General features: G+C 45.5%; 1 protein-coding gene across 1 annotated transcript; it reads left to right on the top strand.

The window, feature by feature from the left end:
- The first annotated feature begins 6,623 nt into the window (after nucleotides 1-6,623).
- IQCF1 (IQ motif containing F1) lies at nucleotides 6,624-14,880 on the top strand. The gene is made up of 4 exons (XM_073009634.1): nucleotides 6,624-7,026; nucleotides 7,202-7,306; nucleotides 11,866-11,928; nucleotides 13,412-14,880. Exons 1-4 carry the CDS (start codon nucleotides 7,024-7,026, stop codon nucleotides 13,856-13,858), a joined length of 618 nt encoding a protein of 205 aa, XP_072865735.1. The 5' UTR covers nucleotides 6,624-7,023; the 3' UTR covers nucleotides 13,859-14,880.
- The last annotated feature ends 2,923 nt before the right edge of the window (nucleotides 14,881-17,803 follow it).

Consider the following 17,803-nt stretch of genomic DNA (forward strand, 5'->3'; position numbering starts at 1 on the left):
CACACCATTCTCCTGCCTCAGCCTCCCGAGTAGCTGGGACTACAGGTGACTGCCACCACACCTGGCTAATTTTTTGTATTTTCAGTAGAGACAGGATTTCACGGTGTTAGCCAGGATGGTTTCAATCTCCTGACCTTGTGATCTGCCCGCCTCGGCCTCCCAAAGTGCTGGGATTACAGGCGTGAGCCACCGCATCCAGCTGTTTGTTTTTTTGAGACGGAGTCTCACTCTGGCTGGAGTGCAGTGGCATGATGTTGGCTCACTGCAACCTCTGCCTCCTGGGTTCAAGTGATTTTCATGCCTCAACCTCCCAAGTAGCAGGGATTACAGGCATGCACCACCACACGGGGCTAATTTTTGTATTTTTAGTAGAGATGGGGTTTCGCTATGTTGACCAGGCTGGTCTTGAACTCCTGGCCTCAAGTAGTCTACCTGCCTCAGCCTCCCAAAGCGCTAGGATTACAGGTGTGAGCCACCACACCCGGCCATCTTTGGTTTCTTTCTTTCTTTTTTTTTTTTTTTTTTTTTTTGAGATGGAGTCTTACTCTGTCATCAAGGATGGAGTGCAGTGCTGCAATCTCATCTCACTGCAACCTCTACCTTCCAGGTTCAAGCGATTCTCCTGCCTCAGCCTCTGAGTAGCTGGGATTATAGTCACATGCCACCATACCCAGCTAATTTTTGTATTTTTAGTAGAGATAGGGTTTCACCATGTTGGCCAGGCTGGTTTCAAACTCCTGACCTCAAGTGATCCACCCACATCAGCCTCCCAAAGTGCTGGGATTGCAGGCATGAACCACCTGGTTTTTTAGAAACAATTTTCTTTTCCCTTGATTTTTATCAATTTCATTATTGTACCTATATGTAGTTTTCTTTGTGTTTATCATGTTCGTATAACTTTTTGACCTGCCTTTGAGTTTGATAATCCTTTCTTTTGTTACTTTCTCTAGCGAACTATTCATTTTGGGTATTGTATTTTTCTGTTTTAGAATTTCAGAACTGCGCATGGTGGCACGTGCCTGTAGTCCCTGCTACTCAGGAGGCTGATGCAGGAGTGTTTCTTGAGCTCAGGAGTTTGAGACCAAGGTGGATGATATAACAAGACCCTGTCTCTTTAAATAGAAAAAAAAAATTGCATTTCTTTTATTCTGTTCTTTAGAGTTTCCATTTGTCTGCCCAAATTCTCCATTTTCTTATTTCATTGTTTTCTACCTTTACCTGTAAATCATTTTTCTGTTATATGTATATTTATATAATCTCTGTTGTTTCAAAGTCTTTGCTAATTCTAACATATGAATCATCTGTGAGTCTGCTTCTATTGCTTTTTTCCTTTTGGTTACAGGTCACATTTTTCTGCTTCATGTGTCTCATTTTAAAAATTGTGTGCAAACACTTGATAAAAGCAGTAGAGACTAGGGTAGGCCATTTTTCAACTAATCAGGAGTTCAGTTAGGTTGGGGCTATGTTGACACTTTAGTTGGTTTGCATCCCCCTCAGTTTCAAATGTCTTGAGGCTGGGCTCAGACTCCTTTCTCCAGCAAAAGTGTGGAATGTTAGCACTGTGAGACTTAAGAGCTCTCTCTGCTGTCCAAGCCAGCCCCTGGCTCCCTGTGCTGCTGTAGATCCAACAGAAGTCCCACGGGAAGGAATGATGGCAGCATAGGACTCACTGTGTGTGTGTGTGTGTGTGTGTGTGTGTGTGTCTTTTCCAGATTCCAAGTTGTCTTGCAGCTCGCATGCAGCCATTGAAAGTTTAGCTGGTTTATCCCCATCACAGCATTTCACTGCATATGGCGGGCTCACTCCTGCGGGTCCCTGTGTCCAGAGATTTGGTGCCTATCCACAGGCATGAAAGCAGCCACTAACTTCCTGTGCACCTAGAGAGGGACAGAGCCACTTTAGAATTCAGTTTATTTAGATGCTCCATACCTACTATTATGTGATGTTTTAAGTTTGTCAGGTGTTTTCTTATTGTGCAGTTGCTGTGGGAGTATTTTGTGACCCTCTGCATCCTAACTGGAGGTGGTGCCCTCTGACATTCCCATGAAGTGGCGTTTCTTCCTCCTCTTGGCTACTCCGGAGGGAAGCCCTTCCATGCCCAGACCTGCCTTTATACTGTCTCATTTCCTTTCTTGATGTTTCCGGGGCTTATTATTATTCACAGGATGTGAGTTACCCCATATATTCTGATCAGTAATTAGATTTTTGATTTAATTTTTCTATCTTTTTTTTTTTTTTTTTTTTTAAGACTGGGTCTTGCTCTGTCACCCAGGTTGGAGTGCAATGGTGCGATCATGGCTCACTGCAGCCTCGACCTCCCTGGGCTCAGGTGATTTTGCCACCTCTGTCTCCCAAGTAGCTGGGACTACAGATGCACACCACCACGCCTGGCTGAGTTTTGTATATTTTGTAGATACAGCGTTTTGTTATATTGCCCCGACTGGTCTCAAACTCCTGGGTGCAAGTGATCCATCTGCCTTGGCCTCCCAAAGTGCTGGGATTACAGGTGTGAGCCACTGCACTTGGCCTTCTCTGTCTTCTTCTCTCTCAAAAAGCTGATGCCCACTACTTAGGTTGTGAGGAGTTTGGGGTTTATTCTTCCAGATGATGAAGCACAAGGCTTTCATGAGTGTGTGTGTGTGTGTCGGAGGGGAGGTGTGGAGAGTGTTGGGAGTTGGGGGAAGTAAAATACTAACTAGTGTTACAACAAAGGCCTGTATCCTGTTATCCTTCTCAAATGAACACGTATCACACCTTCTCTGTCACACCCTCTATTAGTCCATTTTCAGGCTGCTGATAAAGACATACCCAAGACTGGGTGATTTACAAAAGAAAGAGGTTTAATTGGACTTACAGTTCCACGTGGCTGGGGAAGCCTCACAATCCTGGCGGAAGGCAAGGAGGAGCAAGTCATGTCTTACATGAATAGCAGCAGGCAAAGAGAGCTTGTGTAGGCAAACCCCCATTGTTTTTTTTTTTTTGAGATAGAATTTTACTCTTGTTGCCCAAGCTGGAGTGCAATGGTGTGATCTCAGCTCACTGTAAACCTCTACCTCCCAGGTTCAAGCGATTCTCCTGTCTCAGCCTCCTGAGTAGTGGGATTACAGGCACGAGCCACCATGCCCAGTTAATTTTTTGTATTTTTGATAGAAATAGAGTTTCACCATGTTAGCCAGGCTGGTCTCCAACTCCTGACCTCAGGTGATCCACCCACCTTGGCCTCCCAAAGTGCTGGGATTATAGGTGTAAGCCACCACGCCCAGCCCAAACTCCCATTTTTTAAAACCATCAGATTTCGGGAGACTCATTCACTATCACAAGAAAAGCGCAGGAAAGATCTGCCCCCTAATTCAATAACCTCCCACCAGGTTCCTCCCACGACACGTGGGAACTGTGGGAGTTATATATAATTCCAGATGAGATTTGGGTGGGGACACAGGGCCAAACCATATCATTCCACTCCTGGCCCTTCCCAAATCTCATGCTCTCACATTTCAAAACCAATCGTGCCTTCCCAACAGTACCCCCAAGTCTCAACTCATTTCAGCATTAACTCAAAAGTCCACAGTCCAAAGCCTCATCTGAGACAAGGCAAGTCCCTTCTGCCTATGAGCCTGTAAAATCAAAAGCAAGTTAATTACTTCCTAGATATAATGAGGGTACAGGCATTGGGTAAATACAGCCATTCTAAATGGGAGAAATCGGCCAAAACAAAGGGGCTACAGGCCCTATGCAAGTCTGAAATCTAGTGGGGCAGTCAAATCTTAAAGCTCCAAAATGATCTACTTTGACTCCATGTCTGATATCCAGGTCATGCTGATGCAAGAGGTAGGTTCCCATGGTTTTGGGCAGCTCCACCCATGTGGCTTTGCAGGGTACAACCTCCCTCCCAGCTGCTTTCACGGGCTGGCATTCAGTGTCTGTGGCTTTTCCAGGCAAACAGTGCAAGCTGGATCTACCTTTCCAGGGTCTGAAGGACAATAGCCCTCTTCTCACAGCTCCACTAGGTGGTGCCCCAATAGGGACTCTGTGTGGGGGCTCTGTCCTTACATTTCCCTTCCACACTGCCCTAGCAGAGGTTCTCCATGAGAGCCCAGTCCCTCTAGCAAACTTCTGCCTGGGCATCCAGGCATTTCCATACATCCTCTGAAATTTAGGCAGAAGTTCCCAAACTCCAATTCTTGACTTCTGCACACTCAGAGGCTCAACACCATGTGGAAACTGCCAAGGCTTGGGGCTTGCACCCTCTGAAGTCACAGCCTGAGTTGTACATTGGCCGCTTTCAGCCATGGCTGGAGTGGCCGGGACACAGGGCACCAAGTCCCTAGGCTGCCCACAGCACTGAAACCATTTCTTCCTGGGCCTCTGGGCTTGTGATGGGGGGCTGCTGTGAAGGCCTCTGACATGCCCTGGAGACATATTCACCATTGTCTTGGGGATTAACATTCGGCTCCTCATTATTTATGCAAATGTCTGAAGTAGGCTTGAATTTCTCCTTAGAAAATGGGGTTTTCTTTTCTATCACATTGTCAGGCTGAAAATTTTTTGAACTTTTATGCTCTGTTTCCCTTATAAAACTGAATGCTCTTAACAACACCCAAGTCACATCTTGAATGCTTTACTGCTTAGAAATTTATTTTGCCAGATGCTCTAAATCACCTCTCTCAAGTTCAAAGTTCCACAAATCTCTAGGGCAGGGGCAAAATGTTGCCAGTCTCTTTTTGGCGACATAAGAGTCACCTTTGGTCCAGTTCCCAAAAAGCTGCTCGTCTCCATCTGAGACCACCTCAGCCAGGACCTTATTGTCCATGTCACTATCAGGCTTTTTTAAAAGCCATTCAACAAGTCTCTAGGAAGTTCCAAACTTTCCCACATTTTACTGTCTTCTTCTGAGCTCTCCAAACTGTTCCAAGCTCTGCCTGTTACCTAGTTCCAAAGTTGCTTCCACATTTTTGGGTATTTTTTCAGCAACACCTCACCCTAATGGTACCAATTTACTATATTAGTCCATTTTCAACTGCTGAAAAGACATACCAAAGACTGGGCAATTTACAAAAGAAAGAGGTTTAATTGGACTTACAGTTCCACATGACTGAGGAGGCCTCACAATCATGGTGGAAGGCAAGGAGGAGCAAATCACGTCTTACATGGATGGTAGCAGGCAAAGAGAGAGCTTGTGCAGGCAAACTCCCTTTTTTTTTTTTGAGATGGAGTCTTGCTCTGTCACCCAGGCTGGAGGGCAGGGGTGCGATCTCGGCTCACTGCAAGCCATGCCTCCTAGGTTCATGCCATTCTCCTGCCTCAGCCTCCCCAGTAGCTGGAACTACAGGCACCCACCACCACACCCAGCTAATTTTTTGTATTTTTAGTAGAGACGGGGTTTCACCATGGTAGTGAGGATGGTCTTGATCTCCTGACCCATGATCCTCCTGCCTCGGCCTCCCAAAGTGCTAGGATTACAGGCATAAGCTGCTGCACCCAGCCCAAACTCCCATTTTTAAAACCATCAGATCTCATTAGACTCATTCACTATCATGAGAACCGTGCAGGAAAGACCCACCCTCACAATTCAGTCACCTCCCACTGGGTTCCTCCCAAACACACGGGAACTGTGGGAGTTACAATTCAAGATGAGATTTGGGTGGGGACACAGAGCCAAACCATATCACACCCACAACTTCCCATATCTTTCAATGTATTCCCATGTTCCCCACCCACTCATCCCATTAACTTCACATCCCAGCCTCAAATGGCCTCCTCCTCTTCCCTACATTCCCCCTACATATCCACATTGGCCTCTCCCATACTCACCCTATATTTCAAGTGCACTCCTCAGTGATCCCAGGGGCTGTGCCTCTCAGGGATTTACCCTGTCCAGCTGGGTCTTCAGAGGCTGAGATCAGGCAGAAAGGGGCCATGCTTGTGCAGTGGCCCCCCTCATCTATCTGACTGTGGCCTTGAGACCCCAGGGACAGGAAGACAGGAGAGCACTTGAACCCATTTGAACCTCAGATGGAGTCCAGGCTGGTCCTCGACCCTCATGGGGTTCCTTGGGGACTGTGTTAAGCATGAGTCAGCAATTTAACTCTCCTCTCCAGAGGTAATCATTGGTAATAGTTTGGTATATATACCTTTTTTCTTCTTTATATTAATTTACAACATAAAATGTGTATCATATAATAACTTCTGGCATAAATTATTCAATTTTATGTGTAGAATTATGTTCCTAGTTTTGTTTACATAGTGGGATCAAAAGGAACTTTAGTTTTTTTACTTATAAATACATCTTTATGTATTTCCTCATTAGTAATATAGATCAAATTCATTATTTTTAATAGTTATGTAGTATTTTATAGTATGAATGAACTATGCACCATTAAGTTAATCCCCTATTGATTATTAAAGTGGGCTATTTAAGTTTTTTCTTTTTTTGAGATGGAGTCTTGCTCTCTTGCCCAGCCTAGAGTGCAGTGGCATGATCCTGGCTCACTGCAAACCGCACTTCCTGGGTTCAAGCAATTCTCCTGTCTCAGCCTCCTGAGTAGCTGGGATTACAGGTGACAGCCAACACACCCAGCTAATTTTTGTATTTTTAGTGGAGACAAGGTTTCACCATGTTGGCCAGGCTGATCTTGAACTCCTGACCTCAGTTGATCTGCCTGCCTTGGCCTCCCAAAGTGCTGGGATTACAGGCCTGAGCCACCGTGCCTGGCCAAGTTTTTTCAATTAAATATTATTACCAATGACTGGCTTTTTATAAACCTTTACAGCAATGGGCCAGGATTTCTGGCATCTTGCCTTTGAAGTCAGGGCTTTGTCCATTTCTGGCAGAAAAGAATGGGCAGCGCTTTTATCTTTCCCTTGGAGGGGGCTCACTTGTTAGGAACCATCTGGTGCCTGAGTCACAGGTGCCATTATGACATCACAGGCCTTTTTTCCTCCACCCTTCCTGCCTATGCCATGGCTGGATGAACACAGATGTGAGGGGATTTGAACCATCTACAACCAATCCATATGTGACCAATGGTAAGAGCCAAACACACCAGACTTGTTAGGGGTGTCCCATTGATCTCTCAGGGTGAAGGGACCCCCTGACACTGAAGACTCTGAGAAGCCCTGGAAGCTGGGGATGCATGCCATACTGAATGGAGACGGAGGGACAGCAACCTCACTCTTGCCTTTCCCCTAATGCTGATTGCAGGAAGAGAAGCAGCCCATAAAGACAGAGGAGCCCTCAAAAGAAGATGAGCCTCAGCAGAAGGAGACGCTGACCCATTTGTCCTTAGAAGCAGAGTCGAAGGCAGAGGTAAGAGGAGCCCTGACTTGGATGTCATTGATCCTATGTCCTAGTGCTTGTGGCTAGTGTCTTTTGCATGGTGCTGTTATAAGTAAAGTTTTAGTGCCACAAAAGAAATAGCACCCAAATATAAAATTTTCTTTTTAATTCTCAGCAAGGCAATGTAGTTCTATAGAAGGGTGTACCCTTACAGGTGGAGCAATGGTGAGCACACAATTGGACAAGGGAGGGGAAGGTGTTCTTATCCCTGACGCACGTGGCCCCTGCTGCTGTGTCATTCCCCTATTGACTAGGGTTAGACGCACAGGCTAAACTAATTCTGATTGGCTAATTTAAAGAGAGTGAAGGGGTGAGTGGTTTGGTGGGAAAAATGGTTATGGCAGAGCAGGAAATTGGAATGAGTCAGGGTGGAGAATGAGCAGGTAATTGGAATGAGTCAGGGTGGAGCAGGTAATCAGAATGAGTCAGGGTGGAGCAGGTAATTGGAAAAGGTTGCTTTACAAGGAAGTTAAGTTTAAAAGTAGAAGGCAAAGAATTGAACATACTGACATACTGATTCTTTGAAGAGAAATTTAGAACTCATATCTATGAGTTTTCCTTCTTTCCACCCTTTGATGAGAACATGATCCTCAGGCTGGTGCTGGTTTACCAGAAATTCTAGGGGTGGTACCTGTGCTAAAAGACTTTTTGTTTTGAGGGAAAGGAAAATAGAAGATAAACCAAGTATATAATTTCTAAGAAATTGACCTTTTGTTTTAAATGTGGGGACATCAGCAGTGGACTTTATAGTCCTTTGTAACTTCTTACTGAGAAATTTCCTTTAGCACCTATTTTTATTAGTTTTTAGACCAAAGAAAGTCACACACCATTTTATATTTGACAATGCTTCCTATATGACTTTTATACCAGATAAGCTAAATTTAACCTTTATATTAGTGTGTTATTAATGTTAAACTTAATTTTAATAAAACCTTGTAGACATATTTATCCAATTTTTAATGTCTGACTATAAGGTAAGAATTTTATAGACTCTTTTTAACCTTTTATAATTTTTGTCAAACAGCAGGTTAGTGTTTTAAGAAAAACCTGTTGTGCTTTTATTTTAAAGTCCAGTTCACAGAAAAACTGGATGATACCCCTTTAACTTTGGCCAATATGTTTACACGCAGAACTTCCTTTACAATTAACATTTCAAAACTTGCTTAAACCTTTTTTTTTGAGACGGAGTCTCACTCTGTCGCCCAGGCTGGAGTGCAGTGGCGGGATCTCGGCTCACTGCAAGCTCCGCCTCCCGGGTTCACGCCATTCTCCTGCCTCAGCCTCCCAAGTCGCTGGGACTACAGGCGCCCACCACCTTGCCCGGCTAGTTTTTTTTGTATTTTTTAGTAGAGACGGGGTTTCACCGTGTTAGCCAGGACGGTCTCGATCTCCTGACCTCGTGATCCACCCGTCTCGGCCTCCCAAAGTACTGGGATTACAGGCTTGAGCCACCGCACCCGGCCAAAACTTGCTTAAACCTTTAAAACAAAAAAAATGTTAAACCTTTTAATGTAGGTAAAAATCCACATTCTTATACCTCCTTATAATCCTTTCACCAAAGGTATATTTTACTTTCCTTACACACCTACACACCTTGCACATAAACTGTTTCTTCAATAGTTTTACATTCAGGAGGCCTAATTACTTTTAAATTATACAACATTTCTTGCATAAATTCCTTATTATAACCTTTTTTTTCCATGACTTTCACAGACAATTCTTCGACATGCCTCAATTTTCTGACTTGTTGCAAACATCCCTTTCTTTAAACAACCAGTTAATTTATTTTAGGACAAGAATTTATCATATAACATTCCTTTTTACATAAATCCTCCCTCCCCCCACCCCCGGCTTTTTTTTTCTTGAAGATGATAACCATTCTTTTCCAAAGTGAACTTCCTTCATGTCTGTGGACTGGACTGCCTAAGGCCACAAGATTAGAAGTTACTATAATACATGTTACACTGTTAATTTTTAGCAAACTTTACTTTTGTTGAAAATCTTGTAAGTTTGGGATTTCAATTATTCTTTGTTATTAATAAGACCTTGTTCAGTCCATATTAACTTAGAATTCATATAGATGGCTCCTTCCTGATTCTGTAAGTACTTTAAAGCTTGGCTGAGTGCAAACAGCTCGCAGGTTTGAGCAATTTTCCTAACTCTGCTTCTACAAGAGTTTCCTCATCACTTACTGAATACCCATTGTGTCTTTTTCCCTCAATCACCCGGAAGGAACCATCTATTGTCCTGTCCCGAAGGGAGTTTCTTGGAGGTTTGGTCGGACCTTTGTATGGTAATTGAGATGTAGATCCCCTGTTAGGAAATCTGCTGGGTTAAGGGAATTTTCAGTGGTTAATGTTAAATCATCTTTTTCTAACAGAATAGCCTCATACTTCAAGGTTCTTGAGTCACTAAGCTACCTTTTTGCCTTTTTTTTTTTTTTTGACTTAGGATAGTTCTGACTTGAGGTGTGCTCACAATGAGGTTTCCGCTAAAACTTGTTTTTCTACTTTCTTCTGTTAGCAAAACAGTTGTCGCTACAGATTGAATGCATTTGGGCCATCCACAGGTTACCGGATTAAGAATTTTTGATTAGAAAGGCTATGGGTTGTCAGTGGCCTCAGTGTTTTCGGGCTATGCCTTTGTTTACACTGACAACAAGGTGGTGTTGGAGTGTTATAGGGTCATGGAAAAGATCTTCAATTATTTATTATAGGTTTTAAATTTACCCTGGCTTTTAAAGGAATAGGATACACTATGTTCTCTTTACTACTTCCATCTCTCTCTGTCTTGGACTCTGTCTCTCTCTTTCCCTTTGACTCCCTCTTTGTCTTTCTGTCTCTTTCTCTCTCTCTGCCTCTCTGTCTCTCTTTCTCTTTGAGTCCCTCTTTGTCTCTTTCTCTTTCTTTGCCTCTCTGTCTCTCTTTCTCCTTGACTCCCTCTTTGTCTCTTTCTCTCTCTCTCTGCCTCTCTGTCTCTCTCTCTGACTCCCTCTTTGTCTTTCTCGTTCTTTCTTTGCCTCTCTCCTTCTCTCTCTGTCTCTGACTCTGTCTCTTTCTCTCTGACTTCCTCTCCCAGTTTCTCTTTCCTCTTTGCTGGTCTTTCCCTGCCTCTGCCAGCCGCTTATGCTGCTGTTCTCCCCTCTCCTTCCCCTTCCCCTAGGGGAGGGACCATTGGGAGAGGAGCTACTCTCTCTTCCCCCAAGAAAGGAAAGGGGTGTTCTGAATATTTTTCTTACTACCAGAGGTTTGTGTGAGGTTCAACCCCCTGAAATTTGCGGAAGGCTCAACCCCTCAAAGCAGGGATGTCTCGCCTTGCCTGCCCTAGAAGTCTCAACCCCACAAACCAGGGATGTCTCCCCTTGCCTATCCTGGAAGGTTCAACCCCTCAAATCAGGGCGCATCTTGCCTTGCTGCTCTGGAAGGTTGACCCGTTTCCTCTCTTTCCCCCTCTGAAGGTCCCTTGGACACTTCCCACTCATGTTGTCCTCTCTGGCCACTCCCCAAGGGAGAATTAGGCCCCTCTTAGTGTTGGCGTGCTGGTATAAATCCCATGGCAGGATCCACCCTAAGCTATAAGAGGTAGCTACAGAACTGCAGAGAGGATCCACTCATTCCGTCCAGAAGTAGGACTTGTCACCATCCACACGAACAACACCTCAAGTAGGGTTGTTTGTGATCATTCACACACACACACATTTAGCCCTCCAGAATTTGACCACCAAGGAAGTACTTTATCGGCTCCCACAGCTTCTCCTTTCTTGGTCTGTGCACAGAGTTGTTGCCACAATATGTGGGGATCCTTTAAGCTAGGTTGCTGGCCAGTTTCTTTCCGCGTTGCTGAGAGCTTGGGTTATTCCTCGCACTGGGTGGTCCTGATTTTTCACCCCTGAGGCCGTTGCAAGGGGGCGGGGTGCACCTCCTCATGAGAGAGAACCAGAGACCTCCCCCAGAGTGGAATGTAATCACAGGCGAGCCCCCAGATTGTTATAAGTAAAGCTTCGGTGCCGCAAAAGAAATAGCACTTGAATGTAAAATTTTCTTTTTAATTCTCAGCAAGGCAATGTGCTTCTATAGAAGGGTGCGCCCTTACAGATGGAGCAATGGTGAGCGCACCCTTGGACACGGGAGGGGGAGGGGTTCTTATCCCTGACACACGTGGCCCCTGCTGCTGGGTTGTTCCTCGGTTGGCTAGGGTTAGACCGCACAGGCTAAACTAATTCCAATTGGTTAATTTAAAGAGAGTGATGGGGTGAGTGGTTTGGCAGGAAAAATGGTTATGGCAGAGCAGGAAATCGGAATGAGTTAGGGTGGAGAATGAGCAGGTAATGGGAATGAGTCAGGGTGGAGCAGGTGATCGAAAAAGCTTGCTTTATGAGGAAGTTAAGTTTAAAAGTAGAAGGCAAAGATTTGAATGTTCTGACAGATTGATTCTTTGAAGAGAAATTTAGAACTCATATCTAACAGTGCTGAGCTAAAAAGAGAAATAAACTCAATCTTGTCCGTTCTCTTTCCCCATTTCCCTTTCAGGCTAAAACTCCAGTTCTGGTTGAGACACAGACAGTGGACAATGCCAATGAGAAATTAGAAAAAGTATGACCTCCCAAACCACACAGGGCTGGGGCTGGGGATGTGGGGGCTGTGCTTGTGGAATGGAATGACCATGATATGGAAGCGGGGCTCAGTTAGAAGTACGTGTGTGTGCATGTGTGTGTGTGTATGTGTGTGCGTGTATTTGAGCTTGTGCATGTATGTGTGCTTGTGAATTAAGATTTAAAATGTGAAAGTTAAGAAAAATGATGATGGGGAAGAGATGTAAGAGTTTGAACTTTGGGGTGGAGGAACTTTTGATACTATGACATGTTGACAAAAAGAGAAAAGAGTTGAACTGTGCAAAATATTTGAAGAGATTTATTCTAAGCCAAGTGTGAATGACCATGGCCCATGACACAGCCCTCAGGAAGTCCTGAGAACATGTGCCCAAGGTGGTCCCGGCACAGCTTGGTTTCGTACATTTTAGAGAGGTATGAGGCATCAATCAAATACATTTAAGAAATACATTGGTTTGGTCCAGAAAGGTGGGACAACTCATAGCGGTGGCTGGGGGGAGGGTAGTGTTTCCAGGCTATAGGTGAATTTAAACATCTTTTGACTGACAATTGGTTGAATTTGTCTAAAGACGTGAGATTCATAGAAAGGGAACATTCAGGTTAAGATAAAAGATTGTGGAGACCAAAGTTCTTTAGAACTCCTGTAGTATCTCCCTTTAGAGACAATAGATAACAAATGTTTCCTATTCAGATCTTAGTTAATCTCTTTAGGTTTGGGAGGGTCTGGAAGAAAAAGATCTAGCTATGTTAATAGAGATTCTTTACAGATGCACATTTTCCTCCACAAAGAACAGCTTTGCAGGGCCATTTCAAAATATGGCAAAGAAGCATGTTTTGGGATAAAATATTTTTCTTCCTTGTCTGGTAATGTTATGCCAGGGTCAGGTTGGAAAGTAAAGGGTTAAATAAAACCCATCTGACGAGAAGTTATGATTTGCAGGGCATGACTCCCCAGGCCCCTTAGATACGAATTTGGGCAAGACAAAAAAAATCAGGGTTTAGTCTTCAGACATGACAGAGGGAGAGAACAGGCTGTGGCTATGAACTGTTGTCAGGGATGAGAGGGCAGGACTGGCAAAGGATGTGACTTCTCCAGCAGGTTGAAGGGGTCTGAAAGAAAGGATCAGATCTGGGTGGAACATGGTAACCCTTTGATCCTATATCACAGTGTTCTTGCTGGTCAACAAGGTCCGTGGAAAACTGGGTGAGGTAGCCAGGGCAAGTGTGCCCCAAGATGGGCAGGACACTGAGACCCAGGGGCAAGGTGATGTGCTTGTGGCTATCAACCAGAGGATGGCAGAGGCAGGACACCTACCTGATCTGGTTCCAGCTAGTGTCCTGCCCAGTGCTCCTGAATTCCAGAAAAAGAGACAGTTGCTGATAGGGAATCAGGGCTTTTCCTGGCACACCCTAGGGCTGAAGCCAGTGGGGAGCATTCTCTGAAGGTCCCTCTTTTTTCTTGAAAGCCCCCAGAAAACCAAAAGAAGCTCTCTGACAAAGATATGGTAGCCACCAAGATCCAGGCCTGGTGGCGGGGCACCCTGGTGCGTCGGGCACTGTTGCACGCAGCCCTCAGCGCCTGCATCATTCAGTGCTGGTGGCGGCTGATACTGTCCAAGATTCTGGAGAAGAGGCGGCGGGCGGCGCTGGAGGCCTTCTCCCGGGAGGAGTGGGCAGCAGTCACACTGCAGTCCCAGGCCCGCATGTGGCGCATCCGCAGGCGCTATTGCCAGGTGCTCAATGCTGTTCGCATCATCCAGGCCTACTGGAGGTGCCGCTCCTGTGCTTCCCGGGGGTTCATCAAGGGCCAGTACAGAGTCACAGCCAACCAGCTGCATCTCCAGCTGGAGATCTTGCTGGGCTCAGGGCCTTGCATTGTGACAGAGTGTATTCCCCTCTCAATAAAGGAATGAACTGGTCTTTTCCAGATAGTCTCTGACAAGCTTCAGGAGGTCAGAGCAATGGATGGCAGATACTTGGCATTTCATATACCAGCTCTGAGGAATGGGCAGGGCTTGTCTGAGGCCTCATGTGGAACAGACTCTGAACCTCTTTTCCAGACTGAGCAGAGACTGTGATTGATTAGCAACATCTGCCGTAGGAAGGAAAGTTGAGGGTACAGACCTGTCAGTTGGCCAACTCCATGGAATATCATTCATATTTACACCATTCTATGTACATAGTGCACCCTCCCCAGGACTGGGTATAATAGAAACCTGGTGGGTGGTGGTCATGGCAATGGTAGCACATTCTCCAGGAATTCACCTGTCTGGGTCTGGTTGCTCAGGGCTTGTTCCCCAGCCCCTAGGACTGAGAGAAGCCCCCCAACCCCAGGCCCTGTGATTCCGTCTCCCTGCTGCACTGGGGGCTATGTCCTTATACTTGGCTTCTAAGAATCTGAGACCCAAACTGGAAGCTGTTAGCATAACTCAAGTCCTCATCCTCACCTCAAACCCCATCTGTGCCCTGCCCTCGAGCCCCATATGAAAGCTAGGACTCATTTTCCTCCAGACCAGGCTGGCATGGGAGGTTCCACAGGCAAGCGGGCAGGAGAGAGGGCGTTTTGCTGCCAACCCAACCCTCTGGTGAGTGTTAGACCTCAGGCTATCACAGCTGCAGGAGCTGAGCAGGCATTAGTCTTGTGTTCCTTACCCTCCCTACTGGCCCAACTTCTGCAAGGGCCAATCCAGGCAGAGCTGGCTCTTCTGAAAGTCCCTTCCTGTGAAATGCTGCCAGCTGGGGTGGGGTTGGGGCTCAGGTGATGATAAGGGCCAATTAAGAGGTGAAGGTTTGCATTACTCTGATGATTAGCGATGTTGAACAATTTTTCACATTCCTGTTTGCCACTTAGCAAATAACAATGTAGTGTATATTTTAAGATACTTAAAAAAAGATTTTTGAATGTTGTCACTACAAAGAAATGATAAATATTTAAAGTGATGGATATGGTAAATATCCCAATTTGGTCATTACAGTATATATACATGCATTGAAATATAACATTATACCCCACAATTATGTATAATTATTATCAATTATCAATTAAAAAATTAGTAACAAAAAAAGAGGTTAAAATTAGGCTGAACTTCTGCCTGTCAACACTGCTGTCACTGTCCTGTGGTTCCCTGAAGAAGGGGGATTCTGAGGACTGAGTCACAGCCCTATGTCCAACCCTGCTTCAATGACTGTGCCCTGGAGAGCTGGTCCCTCAGCTCATAGATGTTCTGAGATGCTGCCCCGAAGTCTCAGGCTCTAGCTCTCGGGCATGAGCTCTGTATTTCCTGCTCTGTCCTGCCATGTCCTGCCCCTTGTGTCTCGTTCAGGGCCTGGGTCTCTCATACCCACTCTGAAGGATTCCTATCTTTCTCCTTGCCCCTGTTGTCCTATGTTCAGAGTATCAGAGCATAGAGCTCTGATTTCCATCTGCTCCACCTCTCACTGCCCTGTGGCCATAGACAAGTCATTTCCCCTCTCTGAGCCCAGTGTCCTGAGCTGTGAACTGGCGCTAACATTCCCCACCTTCCAGGGTAAACGTCAAGCACCATAAAAACTAGCACCTTCAAAACATCAAGTTTGTACACCTACTTTGCATTTAACTTTGTTAATTATACTTCAATAAAGCTAAAAAAGTTTTTCTTCATCAGCATCAAAACAAGGAAAGGAGTCACAAACAAGCCTTAAATACCGGTAGCCATGGAAAAAACAGCCAATTCTGGGGTCAGCTGGAGTGGCCCAGCAAAGCACATGGAGCCATGTTCATCATTGTTGAGGTACTCCCACTCCCAGGCCTCCTCAGTGGACAGAGCCAGGAAATACATGTTTGTGTGTATGCATAAGCATTGCACATTTATATCCATGTTCATTTCTCTGCCTATCTATATTGAAATCTGTGAGCTCACACTGATACCTCCAATCCCACCCCAAATTTAAGAATTCACTCTAGTTTTCTCCTTTCCTTATTTCTTTTCTTTTTGAGATGGAGTCTGGCTTTGTCACCCAGGCTGGAGTGCATTGGCACAATATTGGCTCACTGCAACCTCCGCCTCCCTGGTTCAAGCAATTCTCCTGCCTCAGCCTCCCGAGGAGCTGGGATTACAAGCGTGCACCACAACGACTGGCTAATTTTTGTATTTTTAGTAAAGACAGGGTTTTGCCATGTTGGCTGGGCTGGTCTTGAACTCCTGACCTCAAGTGATCCACCCACCTCGGCCTCTAAGTGTTGAGATTACAGGTGTGAGCCACTGTGCCCGGCCTCCTTTCCATATTTCTACTCTTCTTTCTGAGAGTGACACCCCTAGCTCCGATGATCTTTAATACATTTTCTTATTTGATTTTTCCTGTGTGCAACTAATTCTGCACAGCTACCACTGGCCCCTGTCTTACAGGGACACTGGCCCGTTTCTCTTGATCTCTGATATACGACACCGTCTATTGCCCTCTTCTTGTGGCTGAGGCTGTGGCTCCCCACGTTGATCTGATGACTGGGGTAAATGCTCCTTCACCCAACCTGAGCTGAAACAAAATGTCAGGGCACCCTCTGCGTGGATATCCTCCTCACTGTGCTCAAGTTCTGATGGTCTATGCCACCAAGGATGCCCTTCTCATCCTGACTGATATGACACTACAACTGGTATGGACTTACACCCCCGTGTGGACTCCTCCTCCCACTGCCTGGGTTTCATGCTGGTCCCTCCTAGAACAATGCCTTCCTCCCCCGTCTTGTGACCCTCCCTCACCCGGCTCTGTTCCATGGTGGCTCTCTTTGCCCCTGGTGCAGCTATGTTGCACTGCCCAGCCTGAGGATTTCAGACTGATAGAGTGATTCAGGAAGGAAAGGGAAAAGAAAATGAAGGCAAGGGCAAGAGAAAACTAAATTTTCAATAAAAAAATGGAGACAAAGCATCTGCAGAAGAAAATTCTCAATCATGGGCTGACATCTGCTTCAACATTTTCACCCCAAACCTCAAGCAAGCATAACCACACAGAAGATCTGGAAATTGTCCATGAAATAATGAATCAAAATGTTTGAGGTTCAGGCCTTCCTCTCCCACTACAAATTCATAGGAATAACAGAAAAAACATTGATTTCAAAAGGTTGTACTAGTACCTAAAATATAGGAAGGGGGCCTTCAGGGAATGGAAGCATGTGGAATCCCTAATAGTCAGAAGGTATATGTGGAAAAACTGAAAGACAATAAATTAAAGCTTTAGAAAAGGCAAAGGCAAAGGCAAGAGTGGCCATGCAGTTTCTCCATGCTTGGAGCTAGCTGGCCAGGGACAGCAGGGCTGTGGGCTCTGCAGGGCACTGGTTGGAATATGCCCATAGGAGGAGCAGCTGGCTCTCTGCTGAGCTACACAGTTGGCAAGAGTGGCTGACGGCAGAGGGCTCTGTGACCCACCAGGGCCTGGTGCCATGTGACACCCCTGCACAGCAAGGACCCTGTCCAGAGGACCACCCACAGAGGTCCCACCCTGACAGGCCACCTCACAGAAATGGAAGACCCAGAAGTTCCACTGTTGGTCGAATGTGTGCTTCTGAGAAAGAATGGAGAATGGAGGGAAGGAGCACGCAAGCATGAATGAGAGGATCTCCCATCATTAATGAGAGTTTTAATGAGATTCTTTAGAAAGAACTACAGTTTAAGACAGCTGACCAACTGCACCAAGATGAGTGAAAACAGATGTAACCCAAAATATGTTATGGCTGAAGATAAACTGAATGAAGATACCGAATTTTTTTTTTTTGAAGTGAGTTTCACTCTTGTTGCCCAGACTGTAGTGGCACAGTCTCAGCTCACTGCAACCTCCTCCTCCCGGGTTCAAGCGATTCTCTCACCTCAGCCTCCCGAGTAGCTGGG

This window comes from Chlorocebus sabaeus, chromosome 22, assembly GCF_047675955.1.
Source record: "Chlorocebus sabaeus isolate Y175 chromosome 22, mChlSab1.0.hap1, whole genome shotgun sequence".
Classification (NCBI taxonomy): Eukaryota; Metazoa; Chordata; class Mammalia; order Primates; family Cercopithecidae; genus Chlorocebus; species Chlorocebus sabaeus.

Coding starts and splice junctions, on each gene's coding strand:
- IQCF1 (XM_073009634.1), top strand. Junction 7,307..11,865: donor AAGCAGAGTCGAAGGCAGAG/GTAAGAGGAGCC, acceptor TTTCCCTTTCAG/GCTAAAACTCCAGTTCTGGT. Junction 11,929..13,411: donor CCAATGAGAAATTAGAAAAA/GTATGACCTCCC, acceptor TTTTCTTGAAAG/CCCCCAGAAAACCAAAAGAA.